Raw genomic sequence first — 14,102 nt, 5'->3', positions numbered from 1 at the left:
TTATTAAAAGTTAATCCTCCCAGCAGCAGCAGCTAATAATATATTCTCAACATATAAGACAAATCCACTGGCATTTTTTTAGTTAGTTTGAAACCCTTCAACGATACCCCAAAATTCAAAAAAAATTATGCGAGAAGGTATATGCTTGAGTGTATGTATATGCTTGAGTGTATACGGTGAGAAGAAATTAGAGGTTTTGCAAGGCCCTACGCATTGTAATAATTGGGCCTAATCTCTAGAGCTCAAGTAAGCCCATAATCAGCCCACCATCCTCCATAAAACCACGCTGTTTGCTGTTGTTTTTTTTATCCCATACGGAGTTCTCCATTGGCAAACATTATTCCTGAAGAGCCCAGGGTTTTTTTTTAAAAAAAAAAAAGATTTTTTGCGTATTTATTACTGGTGCTTACGCTGTACTGTTTGAATATTGACTAGTCCATTAGGAAAAAATAATGTTGTTGTCACGCAATTTGCGAGTAGGAAATCGTTGAATTTGCTACATGTTCAAGGCTGTCTTAATTATTTTCTGGTTCATACATGACTTGCCTTCCAGATAGGATCTTTGAAAAAAGAAAATAAAGCATCAAAGATTATCTACAAGGTGTGAAAAACAGAACCATTCTTGACTTTCAGACAAATTCGTGCTTGCATGGTTATGCATTCAAACAGAATACATGCCCATGCCTATGTTCCATAAAACTTCCGAGGGTTCGAACCAGGCGAAGATCTGAGAACAATGATCCTTCAACTCTTCGAGAAATTAGAAGCAAGGTGCAGCAAAATATGTGAACGACTACATATGCAACTGTGAAGAGTTGAAATACAAACGGGTTCTTTACAACTTATGGCCATGAGAGAAAAAAATACATTAACTGTCTACTTCTACATGTCTACGAGCTTGTAATGTAAAACTATGAAGGATAAATTAAACGTTGTCCTACCCCATAAATGCTGCCATATTTTCCCAAAGCTGCTGCCTATACAGATGTATATAGTTCTTCTCTCCCCGTGGCTTATTTGAGACTTGAGAGTGGCGCCCGAGTAAACAGAATGGCATGAGAGAACTTTTGCTTGCCGATAAGCAGAAGCACGGAACCTTATTCAGGCTAAAATGGAGAACCCTGTAACCCAAAATGAGCACAAGCAGAAAGTCTTCTGTCTTTTGTATGCTTGTAGCCAACACCACATATTTTTTTACCTATGAGTGGTTGTGTGCGGCATTGGATATGTCATAGGAACCATGTTCATCGGTGCACCAGGAACCACTGCTCCTGGTACTGGGGCTCTAACACCGTAAGCCATGTGTGCTGGTGCAGGAAGATTCACAGGGGTGCCAACTGCCGAGACTAGGGGACCTCCTATAGGCTGGCCTATAGTTGGAGGACCATATATACCAACTCCTGGGGGACCAACTGGCTGTGCAGGTGGTTGTTTTGCTGCCTTTCCAGAAGAACCTCCTGCAGCAGAACCATTTGTTTGACCAGTTATCGGTCCTTGAGGTGCTGCAACGTCTCCGTTGCCAACACTGGTGATGTCATGAATGCTGGATCGCCTCCTATCTTTGTTCATTGAGTTGAGACGAATAAAATACTTTTGAGCATGGCTTGCTACTTGTGTAGGTGTTCTTGTCACGACAAAGTTTCTTGATATACTTCGCCAATCACCCTTCCCATATTTGTCCAAACCAAGAAGAAATAACCTGTTTATCAGAAGGATACAGGAATCAGCAACACCAACAAAATTCTAATATAACATGCTTATAGATTCCAAGTGTGTTCACTGGAAGAAAACATCCACATTGCCATAAAAGAGAACTGAGGAAAATACAGCACTTATCCTTCAATAGGACATTAAAGGTTTTCCACTTCAAAAGCCATGCAATTACAGCTCCTCAACAAAAACTTATGACACAAGCTCATGTCTTCCTCTGATTATTTGTGTAAAATAGTGCAGGAAAATAGAGCACGAGAGAGATTTAGAAGGGGTAATTTTAACTTTATTAATTAATGAACCAGAAGTTTAGCATAGGCTACTCCAGACCAGATATGCCCGAGAGAACAGTGACTTGCTGAGAGTGCAAGTGCCCTAGAATTGCACTAAAAAGTTGGAACACGAATTACCCCTAGCAACCCCAACAGCCCAAGTAACAAAAACACATGGTCAAATGCAAAGTGGTGAATACGAAGTTTTTTGAGAGTTGAGACCTTTAAGAAATAGTTTGAAATAATTACACTTCACTCTATCATGTAAACCTTTAAGAAATGCTAGCAGCCTCCACGTCAAAGTCAGTGCATATCACCTGTTCTGTTCATATGCAAACTTAATTTTTGCAAGCTTCAATGGATGACCCTAAACTAACTAATTATGATATTGCAGGCTATGGACCCAATATTATCACAATCATATTAAAGGAATCTCCACAGGTGTGTGACCAAAAGGATATAGGTATTGCAAAACCACACGATGAAAACAGATTCAATAGACCACAATAAGCAAGACAAAGCTTTGCATATTCAAGGCAATCCTGAGCTCATAATTGCATTTTTAAGTTTTGGTTCCAAACCTCCAATAACAGTCACAAAGAGGCGATGATCACAAGCAAAATGTGCAAGTGAAGTTAGATTCATTTCAGAGACCAAGAGAAATGAAGGGGGGGGAAAGAAAGAAACCAATGATCCCTCTAAGGTCTTCTAGGAATCTCCCCTAGAAGAACCTTACTGAATTTTGGCTGCTAAATGTTTGCAAATTTATGCACCGTTATTCTTCAACCAATTTCTCCAGTTGTTGCTGCAAGACTCCCTTAACAAAGCCAACATAATCTAGGCTTTCTGGTCTCCTTACTCAAGGAGGAAAGTGTTTTACTAAGAAACTGTTGCAACAATTCATAGATCTAGGTTTTTCGTTGGCAACTTAAAAAGGATCCTTATCCCCGCACCCCCCAGCACACACCCATTGTGACCTTGTAATCAATCCACCACCAGAACACGTCAAAATGAAGCCATACTATCAGCTAGAGCCAAAAACTCGTGCATAAATAGCTCCATTAGCGTGATCTTTCTGAGAGAGAGAAGAGAAGGAGTGGAATGACTGACAACAAAGCTTCATAGATTTGTAAAAACAAGTCCCTAATCCTATGTACAGAATTTTTGTGATTTTCTCTATAAGAATAACATGACAAATTTATCCAAAAGTATCCACTACCATGTGGATGCCAATGTAGAAACATATACACAAACCACACTAGTTTTTATAAATCTTTAGGATTTCCAACCTCGTTATTGAAACCTAAATGCCATAGGGTTCATACAAATAAAACATCCAGAAAGCATTAAGGAGTATAATAGGTGTTAATGAATGAACACGAGGAGGAATTTAGTGCTTCACCACAACTTTACATGTTTTAAGTCTTTTTAAAATGTTGATTTGATTAATCTCCACCCTGATTAAAAGCCTCGAGAATTTATCCAGCTCCAACACTGAGAAAAATCAGAGGGAGCCTAAACAAATGAGATACAAACACGTTCAATTCTTATTCAATGCTAAGGTGTTGAGCTATAAATAAAGTACAAACTTCAGAATAATGTAATCTTCTGTTTTAGATAGAGTAAAAGTTTGTTTCAAGACAAATAGCTGTCTTAAGGCTAGGGCATGCAAGAGAGGGAACATACTAGATCTCCAGTTTTATAGTGATTCTTCCATTGTCTCTGTCAATGGAGTAGCTCGATCAACCAAACAATGTAAATCCTTCTTCTTTTTTTCCTCACTCTTCTTTAATATTTACCATTATTGCAAAGTGAATACAGAGAAACAAACTAGATTCCAACACCTACTAATAATACACCAAGGAAAGATTCTACTTCATGCATCAGTTTCAAGCTTCCATTTACATGCTTGACACGTATAGGTGCTCGCCTATTGGAACAACTTTTCAGACAATCAATCACATCATCTTAGTTATTCTCTGACAACTGAATCTAGATAACAATGTTTCAAGCAATGCAAGTCAATTAGGTTTACTGATTTAGCTTTAGATTAAGACTAGTTATTTCATCCCCCTACAAAACCGAGGATCTTTCACTTCCCAGTCCCTAGACCAGCATCCTCAATTGTCGCAGGTACAATTATGTACTAAATGTTTTAAAACAAATAATCCAACGCAAAATATGAGGCCGAACACAATTCATTCAGGAACACATTACCATAAAAGAGAATAAAAGGTGTCCTAAAAGTCTCAGAAAGTGAAACACATTTGTCTCATGGTTTTCAAATCAACTATCATTCACTTGCTTCCTATCATCTCAAGATTTCCTAAACCTATGGATTTGATCACAGATTAGCTGGTCTTAAGGTGCGTTTGGCAGAAAAAACATAGCAATAATAATTGAAGTCAGAGAAAATCAAAGATTGCAACAACTCAATCAACTATAACCATCAGAGCACTTGATTTGATGATGAATAAAATGATAATTTATTAATTTACCTGTGTTCATCCTCAGTCCAAGCAATTCCCTTACGGCGTTCCTGATCTGACCTTGAAGCTTTATTTCCATTATTGGAATCACTATTATGATGCCCTACGTGGCCACCACCCTTCTTTCCAGTTCCTTCATCAATGGCATGGCTCGTTGAACCTTCTGAAGAAGAGCTATAATTAGGCAATGGTACACAGCCAGCTTCAATCTGGCTAATATCCTCAACCAGAAGCTCGTAATGATGTTTAATCTCTTCTACAGTTTTCCCAGGTACATCAGCTGTTATTTTCTCCCACCAATCTGGAGTATCTTCAGGATAAGTAGCAAGGGCATTCTCGAATGCCTTATCTTGTTCTTTAGTCCACAGAGAACCACTGCCCCCTTCATCCACAGACATCTAGCCTTCTCTGAGTTACCTACAGCTAATAGCACTCACAAGATGAGGAAAAGATATCTACCAAAGTGCTCCAGAATCTAGGCCAGCCTAAAAGCTACTCGCCAAAACCACAGATTTTCTTGGAAGTAGGATCTGAATTATTTCTAAATTTGAAATCACTGACAACAGACTTTAACTATGGGAAACCAGGATATATCAGGCCATAGAGGTGAGCAAGAAGAGAAAACAAAAGGACCTCAGAAAAAGGCCAAGAAAGCTGAACCAGAGTTCACCTCCAATAAAAATCACAGCCCCAGTGGAGTATGTGAAGAGTTCAATGGTGATTTGCTCCACAATTCAAAAACTTGGACTCTTGTGAATGGCTGACCTATTGTTAAATGAAAAGGCATCAAAGTTCAGTTAGACCATGAGAAATATCTGAAAATCACTAATTCAAAGATGCAATAAATAGCAGCAAATAACAATATACAGAAATTAATGCTACGGTGAATTTAACGGTAAATGGTAATTAGGTTTAGGGATTGTGAGAGATGAAAGGGACAATGGAGAAACCAAACAAAGAAGAATAACCTAGAAGCCTGCAGTGAATAATAGGAGCGTTCACAAGGCCATTTCTAATTCCAACAAAACAAGTTAACTGTGTCCCCTACTTGATAACAACAGTTTTAACAGCACAGGCCCACAAAGAATTTATCATGTCATAATCTCCTTTCATCCACAAGTTTTACAGTACATATAGGCTACAACCTCTTTAACTCTTTTGTTTTTTCCCCAATCTAACTAAACAGTAGAATTAATCACAAATAAACAGCAAGATTGCGTTCCAAAATAGAAACTTTTAGAACAAAGAAGAGAGAGGTAAAGTAATGCTGTAGAAACATTTGAAATAGCAAATAATCCCATGCATCCCATTTGGGTCTCAGCAGTGAGGAAAAACTAAGATCAAACTACAAAACACTGAACAAAGAAAGAAGCCTTTGATTTTTTGTCAAATTCAAAACCCTCAGCAAAATCTCTCCTCTTAGACTTTCTATGATAATCATATTTGTTTCCATCAACAAAGCACAAATAACAGTAAAAACCTTTAAGCAATACCACAGGCATCAACCACAGATTTAAATACCCACTTGGAAAAAACTAGCTCCAGATTCCTTCCTTTCTCACTGTCCAAACCCAGTAACTGTACAAAACACCATACAATGAAAGGCAGCCTACAACTCAATATCACAGAACTAGCACTGTCAAGACTTTGACATTGTAACTAGCACTAAAAACTTTACTTTCAAAACATGTACTACTGAAGTGTGAGAAGTTGCACAAAAAACAAACTGTTGAAAAAAAAACAATCTGACCTTCACAGTGCACAACCTTACTTCTCCCCCACCTCTTTCTCTATATCACTGTAAATGTTAGAACTTTACTTGGAAACTAATAAAAGTTGATGACTTTGCAACTTCTACTATGCTTCTATTGACAAAACCCACAAGTTCAATAAAACAGAATTAAGCGGCTGATTGAACAAAAATTGGGAGAATCCAGAAATCAGATAAACCAAAAGAAAAAACCCATGAAAGCAAACAAAAAAATGGGTCAAAAATTCGCCTAAAAAGGGAAAGAAATTTACAAAGGGCAGCCGTAGAAATTATGACTGATGTTGATAGGTTATCCTGAGAAAAAAAATCATCTCAGGTTGGGTCAGTTAGTCCTATCTTTTAATAACAACCAATACTACTTGCTTACACATAAAAAGACAGCTTGGACTGAAAAAGGCTCACCCCCCGTTGCCACACTGGAATCCTCAATGCCCCATTAAAATCTGAGAAAAGATAGCTAAAAAAGAAGACCCTTTTTGAGAGAAAGTGGAAGAATTCGTTTTCTCTTCTTATGTTCCTTTTTTTTTCCTCTTTTTCTTCTCTTTCTATCCCAAATGGACAGAGCCCCAGATTGATTCAGTAATTGAAGATAACCATGCCCAGTTTGCAGAGCAAAAAAAATAAAAACAAATACCATATTTATAATTATAGAGGCATGTCACATGTGAATGATTGATTACCTTTGGTGTTTTCTTCTTCATAGCCGCAGATATGAGTTAAAAAACTTGCAAAGTTTCAACCTTTGATTAGTTGGTGCTGCCTTTATTTACAGTTTCTGGGGAATGATGATGCCGCTGGCTGCTGCTGTTAAACACGTAAACAGTCAAGAGTCACTGTTTATATATATACTATACTGGTGTTTTTAAAACAGTAAGAAAAGGTTGTGAATAATTTTTTTTGGATAATTTTTATATGGATGTAATGAACTTTCTTCTTTTTAATAATGGAATTTCCTATTTCATTATCTAAGGGATTAGGCATATGATTTCTTGATTTTCTTTTCCTTATAATTGTAAGATTCTTCCCCCAAATTTATCCATAAAATGACTGAATTTTATTTTTAGACACTCGAATTAATAAGATGTGTTTGAAATGATTTTTATTTTTGTTTTTAGAAGTTTTTAAAAAATATTTTGATTTTAAAAAATATTAAATTAATAATTTTTTAATAATTTTAAATTATAAAGCTATTTTAAAAAAGTATCTGATCAATTATAAACACGTTTTAATAGCTGATTTTTCAAAAAAAAAAAACAAGAACTAGAATGAAATTAGCATTGTTATATTTGCATCACAATAATTAAATTGTTTTTTTATAGTAAGAAGATGTCAATGTAATGCGGTTAGAAGATGATGCAATATTGCAAGAACATGTGCACGGCAAATCTTGCTATCGTAAATGTCAAATAGAAACGACAAGTTAAAGGAAGAAACTACAGAAAAGTTTGGCATCATTTTGAATAAATAGTCTTCACGCTTCACAGTGTCTGCAATCTCCTTAATCTCTAATTACATTGCAATCATAGATTATATCATCTTAGGGATTTGCATTTCTTATTTAATCCAATATTGTCATAGATAGCACCGTTTTATGCGATGGATTTCATCTGAAATCTGGGCCAAATGGCTTCTGCATAAATCTTCAAAATGCTCTGATAATGTAAGATTCCTGCTTTAGCCACGTAAGAATTTGATGGATAATACACACACACACACACTTGGAAACAAAACAAAAGTTACTGCTGCTGCTAGTGTCGTGAAGATGCTGTAAAATTCACCCCGGTTCTTACGGACAGGGAGAAAGTTTCTAGTTTCTGTCTTCTCTTCAAAGGTTTCTTGCCTTTGCTGCTGAGCTCAGCAATGAACAGGTTGTTATAGAGCAATCGTAACTCGCAGAACAAATTGATACGTAGCATGCATTGAATTTCTTTTCTGAATAAATAATAATAAAAAGAAGAGGTCCAGATGCAATGAGCAAGTGGTCGTGTCCTGATGTGCTGCACCTTCAATTATCTGCCACATGAAGAAAAGATCAAGTGACTCAAGCTCTCCGGAACACATGTTCGGTTGGCTGTTGCGGCAAGTGAATTTGCCTTGCTGGCTACATTTTCTATTGAATTGATGATGATTTCTTTTTCCCAGGTGAGGAAACTGCTTGGTTTCTTCCTCATGCCCGTCTTCCAATCTCTATATATATTGTTCTTCGACTATCTTGGTCCTGATAACAAGGGACGGCAATTTTTTTTATGGGATTGTCAATTTGACCGAACCCAGTAGAAACCTTTCACCAAATGCATGTAGTTCACCGGGGCAAAAATAAATAAAATAATAATAAAAAGAAGAAGAAGAAGAAGGATATTAATTGGGAATCTTTCAAGAAAAAATAAGAGTTGATTTTCAAGCTTGGAATTAGGACGGGGAACAACGCATGCTTAGATTATACTAGACGTTGACATGCGATATATCGTGTGGGTCCATATCTTTTTTATAAAAAAATAATATATATGTGTTTCTAATAAATAAATCAATCAATCAATTACTAGTTTATATTGAATTTTATTTTAATTAAAATATTAAAAATTAAAAATTAAAGGAATCAAGGTGAAAGGGAAATAAAAAAACAAATTAAATGGTAATTATAATTTTTTTATTAAAGAGTTAAATTGAAAAGAATAATAAATTTAGTAAAGTGACAAAAAAATCAAGAAATAAAGACTAAATTGAAACAAAATAAAATTCATAAACATTGATTGAATAATCAAATTACAAACAATAAAATTTTATAAAAGACCAAGAAAAAAAGAATCAAATTGAAAAATTCATATATGATAATTTGAAATTGAATAACTAAATTGAAAACATGTAAAAAATTTTAAAAAATATCAAGAAAAATAACAAAAATTAAAAATTAAATTATTAAGGACCGGAATTGAAATATCAATAACAAATAAAATTAGCATGTAATTATTAGGGGAGAAAAGAAAAAAAAAAGGGAGAGAAGATTAACCGGTATCACACAGTTTTATCATCACTGACACATGTTATACTATGAAAAAAAAAAACATGACAAAAATATATTTTATATTACTAAAAGGTGTTGCACTTACTAATCATGTATTACACGCCCCATCTCATAACATCATTATTTGGAGTAGATTAAATTTTTAATATTTGATTAAAAATTATCATTTAAATTATCATGAATTACTAGTTTATTTTTTTTAGCTAGAAAAATATTTTTAATTTTTTAAAAATATTTAAAAATATTTTTAACTATTTTTCAGGAGCTCAGATTAGATTAGTATTTATTCACTATACTCAAGATAAAAAATGCATATGTTCTTGTACGTATCATTTTCAATATATGTGAATCATTTACATCATATATCTCTCAATTTATACTTTAAAACACATATTCTCAGAGAGACATGTCATATGCAAAATAAATAAGAATCATTTTTTGAACATTTCCATGCCAAATCATTCTAGCATTTTGTCCGTATAAATGAACTGAGAGAACCTGAAAATTTAAATTTTTTTAAAATAATGTTGAAAATATTAAAAATAATGTAAATATATTAAAAATCTATTTTTTAATTTATATTTTTAAAAAAATTATTAAAAATATAATTCAAAAATTTGATAGCAAAACGATGACTGACTGGTATAAATAAAACAGCATCACATCACGTGTCAAAAAGTACAAAGGTTAAACCTACCCCATAACCATAATTCTCTAGTGAACTCGAAATCATAAAAGGGTGTGAATGTCAGACTTTATCAATGGTCACAGAAAAAGTGGTCCGTAGTTTTGGATAATTTCATCCTGTTTTTATCCCCGGCCCCACAGATTTCTTTATTTTTCTGGTCAAGAACTTTGCAGCAAAAGTCACATTCTAATTGGAAATCAGATATTCTAGTTCTTATCGACTGCCCACGATTTATTTATTTTCTTTTTAATCGTGCTTTTAAGAATTACTTTAACCTAAGCGTGAGTGAAAAGATATTTTAACATGCCATGGTGTAAAACGTGTCAAAAGCACGAGGCTCCTGGAGCTTCAGCCTTCTTGGGCTTGGTCTTCTCAGCCTTATTGGGCTAAAATCACCATATTACTGGGCTGGTCATTGATTTGTCGGTCCGCCAATTTTACAATCACCAGGCCTTTAACTCTCTCCGAGGCAGCTTGGAAATGTTTCCAAAAACTTGAATTTATTTCTTATTTTATTTTATTATTAAGGTCTCTCAAATGAAGTCATGAAGAAATCTCATGAAGTTGGTTGATGTGCTTTATTAATCTTAAAAAAACAAGTATATTGAAAAGTAAGGAATTTTCTAGTACTTACATTAGTGTGTGTATAAAAATACACAAGAAGAGAAAAAAAATACAATAAGCATTACAAAATGCATTTCTTGTCTAGAAATTATACGAATTAATTTATTTCAGTCTAATTTTATTGTTTTCATATAATTTTTCTTACTAAAAAATATTTTTATATTTGATCTTCGTATCTGTAATCGCTCGAAATTTAGAGTTTTTCATGAATAGGAGACTATAATATTAGTAGAAAATTTAATACTAATATACATTTGGTTATGATGACTCTTTATTGAATTGACATGCTATGATTATAGTGGATACATGTTTAGTGAAAAATATTAATGATGGTTTGTGCATGAAAATGATACATGCTCTGGAAAAAAAACATTATATATATATTGAAAAAATAATATATGAAAAGTTAATGCTCATGACTCATTGAAATCCATGAAAATAAATAGAAAAATAAGTTAGGCAGGACTAATCTGATTAAATTAACATTAATCGTAAGATTTTAATAAAATTCAACATTTCTAAGTTTAGCAATAATTATAGGCTATTTAATTAAATATTTTCAAAATACGTTATACACCAATGTTTTTTCCGGATGGATTTGATATATAAACCATAAGGAATATGGACAAATACAAAAATAAAAGAAGAATAATCGATTTAATACAAACATCAAAACTCTTTTATCCAAAAGATCTTGTAATTACCTATGTAATTGTCGAGAAAAGGTTTATCATCCATATGAAAACTGAAAACTAGAAAAAAAATATGAACAAGAACATCATCCTCTTGTAGCCTTCTACCTACGGTGAATTTTCTTAACAACATGGTTATTGTCCCAACAGCTGTTAAGGTATAATTAACATCAGGTGAATAATAATTCTCCACAAGGCAGAGAGAGAGAGAGAGAGAGTCGGCTGATCTCAGCTTCGAAGTACACAACGTGATGGACTCTACTAGTGTTTCTTTTTCCCCTTCAAGTTTCAACTGTCCGACTCCAAATCGTCAAACCCCACCTCTCTCCCTCTAGAAACCTGTATGTTCTCTCTCCAAAACCTGCCCCTTCTCTTTCTAAAATCCTCTGTAATTTAGATCTCACTTACAATGAGCAAGACCTCAATAATTATATACATAACTATAGCTCTACTTTTTCTTTTACTAGTGACTCAAACACCAAATAAACCATCAAACCACCGAAACCGCCGCATCAAGATCCGCTCGAAATTCGACTTCGATCCCCGCCACCACAACCACCACCATGAACCCGTGCCTTTTGACCCCGTTGTTGCTGACATTGAACGCAAACGTGAAGACAAGGAATGGGAGAAACAGTACTTTGAACATTCACATCCTGAATTTGTTCATGACTCAGCTGCTGCTGGTCACGAGTCACAGCCCGAGTGGGAGGATTTTATTGATGCTGAAGACTATGTGAATGACGAAGAGAAATTTAATGTCACTAATAGGTAAGTAAAGATGGGTTTTTTGTGTTTTTGTGTTGAGGATTGGATTTTTGTAGGTGTTTTTTTGTGATGAAGTTAGGATTTTTATGGCGCTTATGCTGTCATTAGTAGGTAATAAAGAAAGGGTATCTTGCATTTTGCTTTTATGTGTTGAAGATTGGATTTTTGTTGGTCTATATGTGACAGAGAATGGATTCTTATGTTGTATGTGGTATGTATTGAATTTTTTAAAGTGTATGTATAGGTTGTTGGTGTTATTTCCAAAGATTGATGTGGAACCAGATGATGGTTATGTGAGTGTACATGAATTGACTGAGTGGAATTTGAAACAATCTGAGAAGGAAGTTATGCATAGGACTAAAAGGGAGATGGATGTTCATGATAAAAATCATGATGGGCTGGTTTCATTTGCGGAGTATGACCCGCCCAGTTGGGTACGGAATTCAGGTAAGTGTCCTTACTCCTCTCTTGTAATGCATTTTTATATTTATAGATGTTTGTGTGAACATTCTCATGTTTTTGAGTTATGAAGTTTATTCCCATTCTGTATTAATAAAGGTATCGTGTAAAATCATCTTCTCGACAATGAAAGTTGACAAGCTATCCATTTTGCTGAACTCTGAGACATGTTGCCTCGTGCATAGGTTGTGGTTCTACCCTCCAAGTCAGTGATGTGAATCAGTATACAACAATATGGATTAAATATATAGCAAATTGCTATCCTTGTGGTGTTAGTTGATTTGGGGACTTATTTAGAAGCTGCTTAAAAAACAGATGTTATTCTTGATACTGTGCCTGTAACGATTTTCTCAGACACCTAAGATTACATCACGCTTTTATATGTACACTCTACCATTACCAACAAAGCTCCTTTTTTTCCTGAATTCTTTACTTGAGGATCCATGTCAACATCCTTTTTTTTTTGGCGCGCGCGCAACTGGAAGTAGCTGATATGCAGAATCATAAGCCATCATGACCTCGTTTTATGTGATTTTCAGACAAAAATTCTTTTGGTTATGATATGGGTTGGTGGAAAGAAGAACATTTCAATGCATCGGATGCAGACGGAGATGGATTTCTGAATATAACTGAGTTCAATGAGTGAGTTTCTACTTTGTTTACCAAGTTCAATTTATGAGAAGAGAACACGTTTACTTTATTCTGATTGATGTGTGCCATTCCTGATTTTCTATATTTCAGCTTTCAACATCCTGCTGACAGCAAAAACCCAAAGCTACTTCAATGGTTGTGCAAGGAGGAAGTAAGGTGACAGAGATTACATCAATTTGCCTCTCTTAGAGATTTGTACTTTGCTTCTTCTTCTGATCTGTGTATTCTTTGATTTGCCATTTGGCTTCTGTGGTAGAGATTGAGGGGAGTGAGGTCGCCTAGGGTTTGAATCTTACAATCAAAAGGGAAGAAAAGCTGAAACATACTACTGTTGACTCCAGTTTCCACTTTCTTCATTTTTCCTCATTGCAGTATGCTAGCCTAACTTGAATAGCTAGTGCTTTTTTAGTGAGCTTATTCTAGATAGACTAAATCAGAGTATTGATTGAATGAATCAACATGAAGACCTAACTTTGTGTTCCCTCTAAGTTCAGATAAAAAACAACAGTTTTACATGATTTCATATAATCCAAGGAGCTGTGTTCTAGAAACATTTCATGGAATTTTCTCTCACATCCCTATGGCTCCATGGGGGACTATTTGTCACAATCATTTTACGTTCAAAGTTGTGGAAAGTTTTAGCAGGAAAATCTGGAGAAATATTTTTATCTGGTTTGGAATTGATGGTAACATAAGCTCATAAAAGGTCATTCATGAAGAGTTTGGGTTTAGAACTCGTTGTCCTTGTGGATAAAAATTGGTATCAAAATATTGTAATATAAATTTGTAGAATGCTGTACTTTCTTCTTGGTTTCTAGGTTTCTGCTTTAATGAATTAAATGCATTGCAAATCAAAAATTCACTTATCAGTAGTGTACTTTTACATTTAGTTACTCTCAGTCTCATTGTACCTTCTTTATTAATTATTCCTTATCTCAGGGAAAGAGATTCTGACA

The 14,102-nt window shown here is 34.6% G+C and overlaps 2 protein-coding genes across 9 annotated transcripts in view; one reads left to right on the top strand and one right to left on the bottom strand.

Moving 5' to 3' along the window:
- Positions 1–728: 728 nt before the first annotated feature.
- Positions 729–7,046, bottom strand: LOC105123903 (transcription factor DIVARICATA-like). Of its 6 annotated transcripts, none has more exons than XM_011023685.1 (3): positions 6,923–7,046; positions 4,481–5,236; positions 729–1,699 (listed from the first exon to the last, which is right to left on the bottom strand). In XM_011023685.1, exons 2-3 carry the CDS (start codon positions 4,867–4,869, stop codon positions 1,195–1,197), a joined length of 894 nt encoding a protein of 297 aa, XP_011021987.1. In that variant the 5' UTR covers positions 4,870–5,236; positions 6,923–7,046; the 3' UTR covers positions 729–1,194. The 6 variants fall into 6 exon arrangements, with proteins under 6 accessions (XP_011021987.1, XP_011021988.1, XP_011021985.1 ...); XM_011023686.1 differs by lacking the exon at positions 6,923–7,046 and adding an exon at positions 6,222–6,408; XM_011023683.1 differs by lacking the exon at positions 6,923–7,046 and adding an exon at positions 5,965–6,181.
- Positions 7,047–11,371: 4,325 nt separating this feature from the next.
- The window catches only part of LOC105123901 (reticulocalbin-2-like), a 4,069-nt gene continuing 1,338 nt past the window's right edge, over positions 11,372–14,102 (top strand). For 2 of the 3 annotated variants that reach the window (XM_011023681.1, XM_011023680.1), the window contains exons 1-4: positions 11,372–12,039; positions 12,281–12,483; positions 13,035–13,137; positions 13,237–13,301. In XM_011023681.1, coding sequence (XP_011021983.1) covers positions 11,678–12,039; positions 12,281–12,483; positions 13,035–13,137; positions 13,237–13,301 — 733 coding nt within the window. In that variant the 5' untranslated portion in view covers positions 11,372–11,677. The remainder of the gene's footprint in view (positions 12,040–12,280; positions 12,484–13,034; positions 13,138–13,236; positions 13,302–14,102) is intronic. The other variant, XM_011023679.1, reaches the window with a different exon arrangement.

Source organism: Populus euphratica, unplaced genomic scaffold, assembly GCF_000495115.2.
Source record: "Populus euphratica unplaced genomic scaffold, PopEup_1.0 scaffold12.1, whole genome shotgun sequence".
NCBI classification, from domain to species: domain Eukaryota; kingdom Viridiplantae; phylum Streptophyta; class Magnoliopsida; order Malpighiales; family Salicaceae; genus Populus; species Populus euphratica.
The sequence above is the reverse complement of the archived record's forward strand: the minus strand, read 5'-3'. Positions and strand labels throughout refer to the sequence as shown.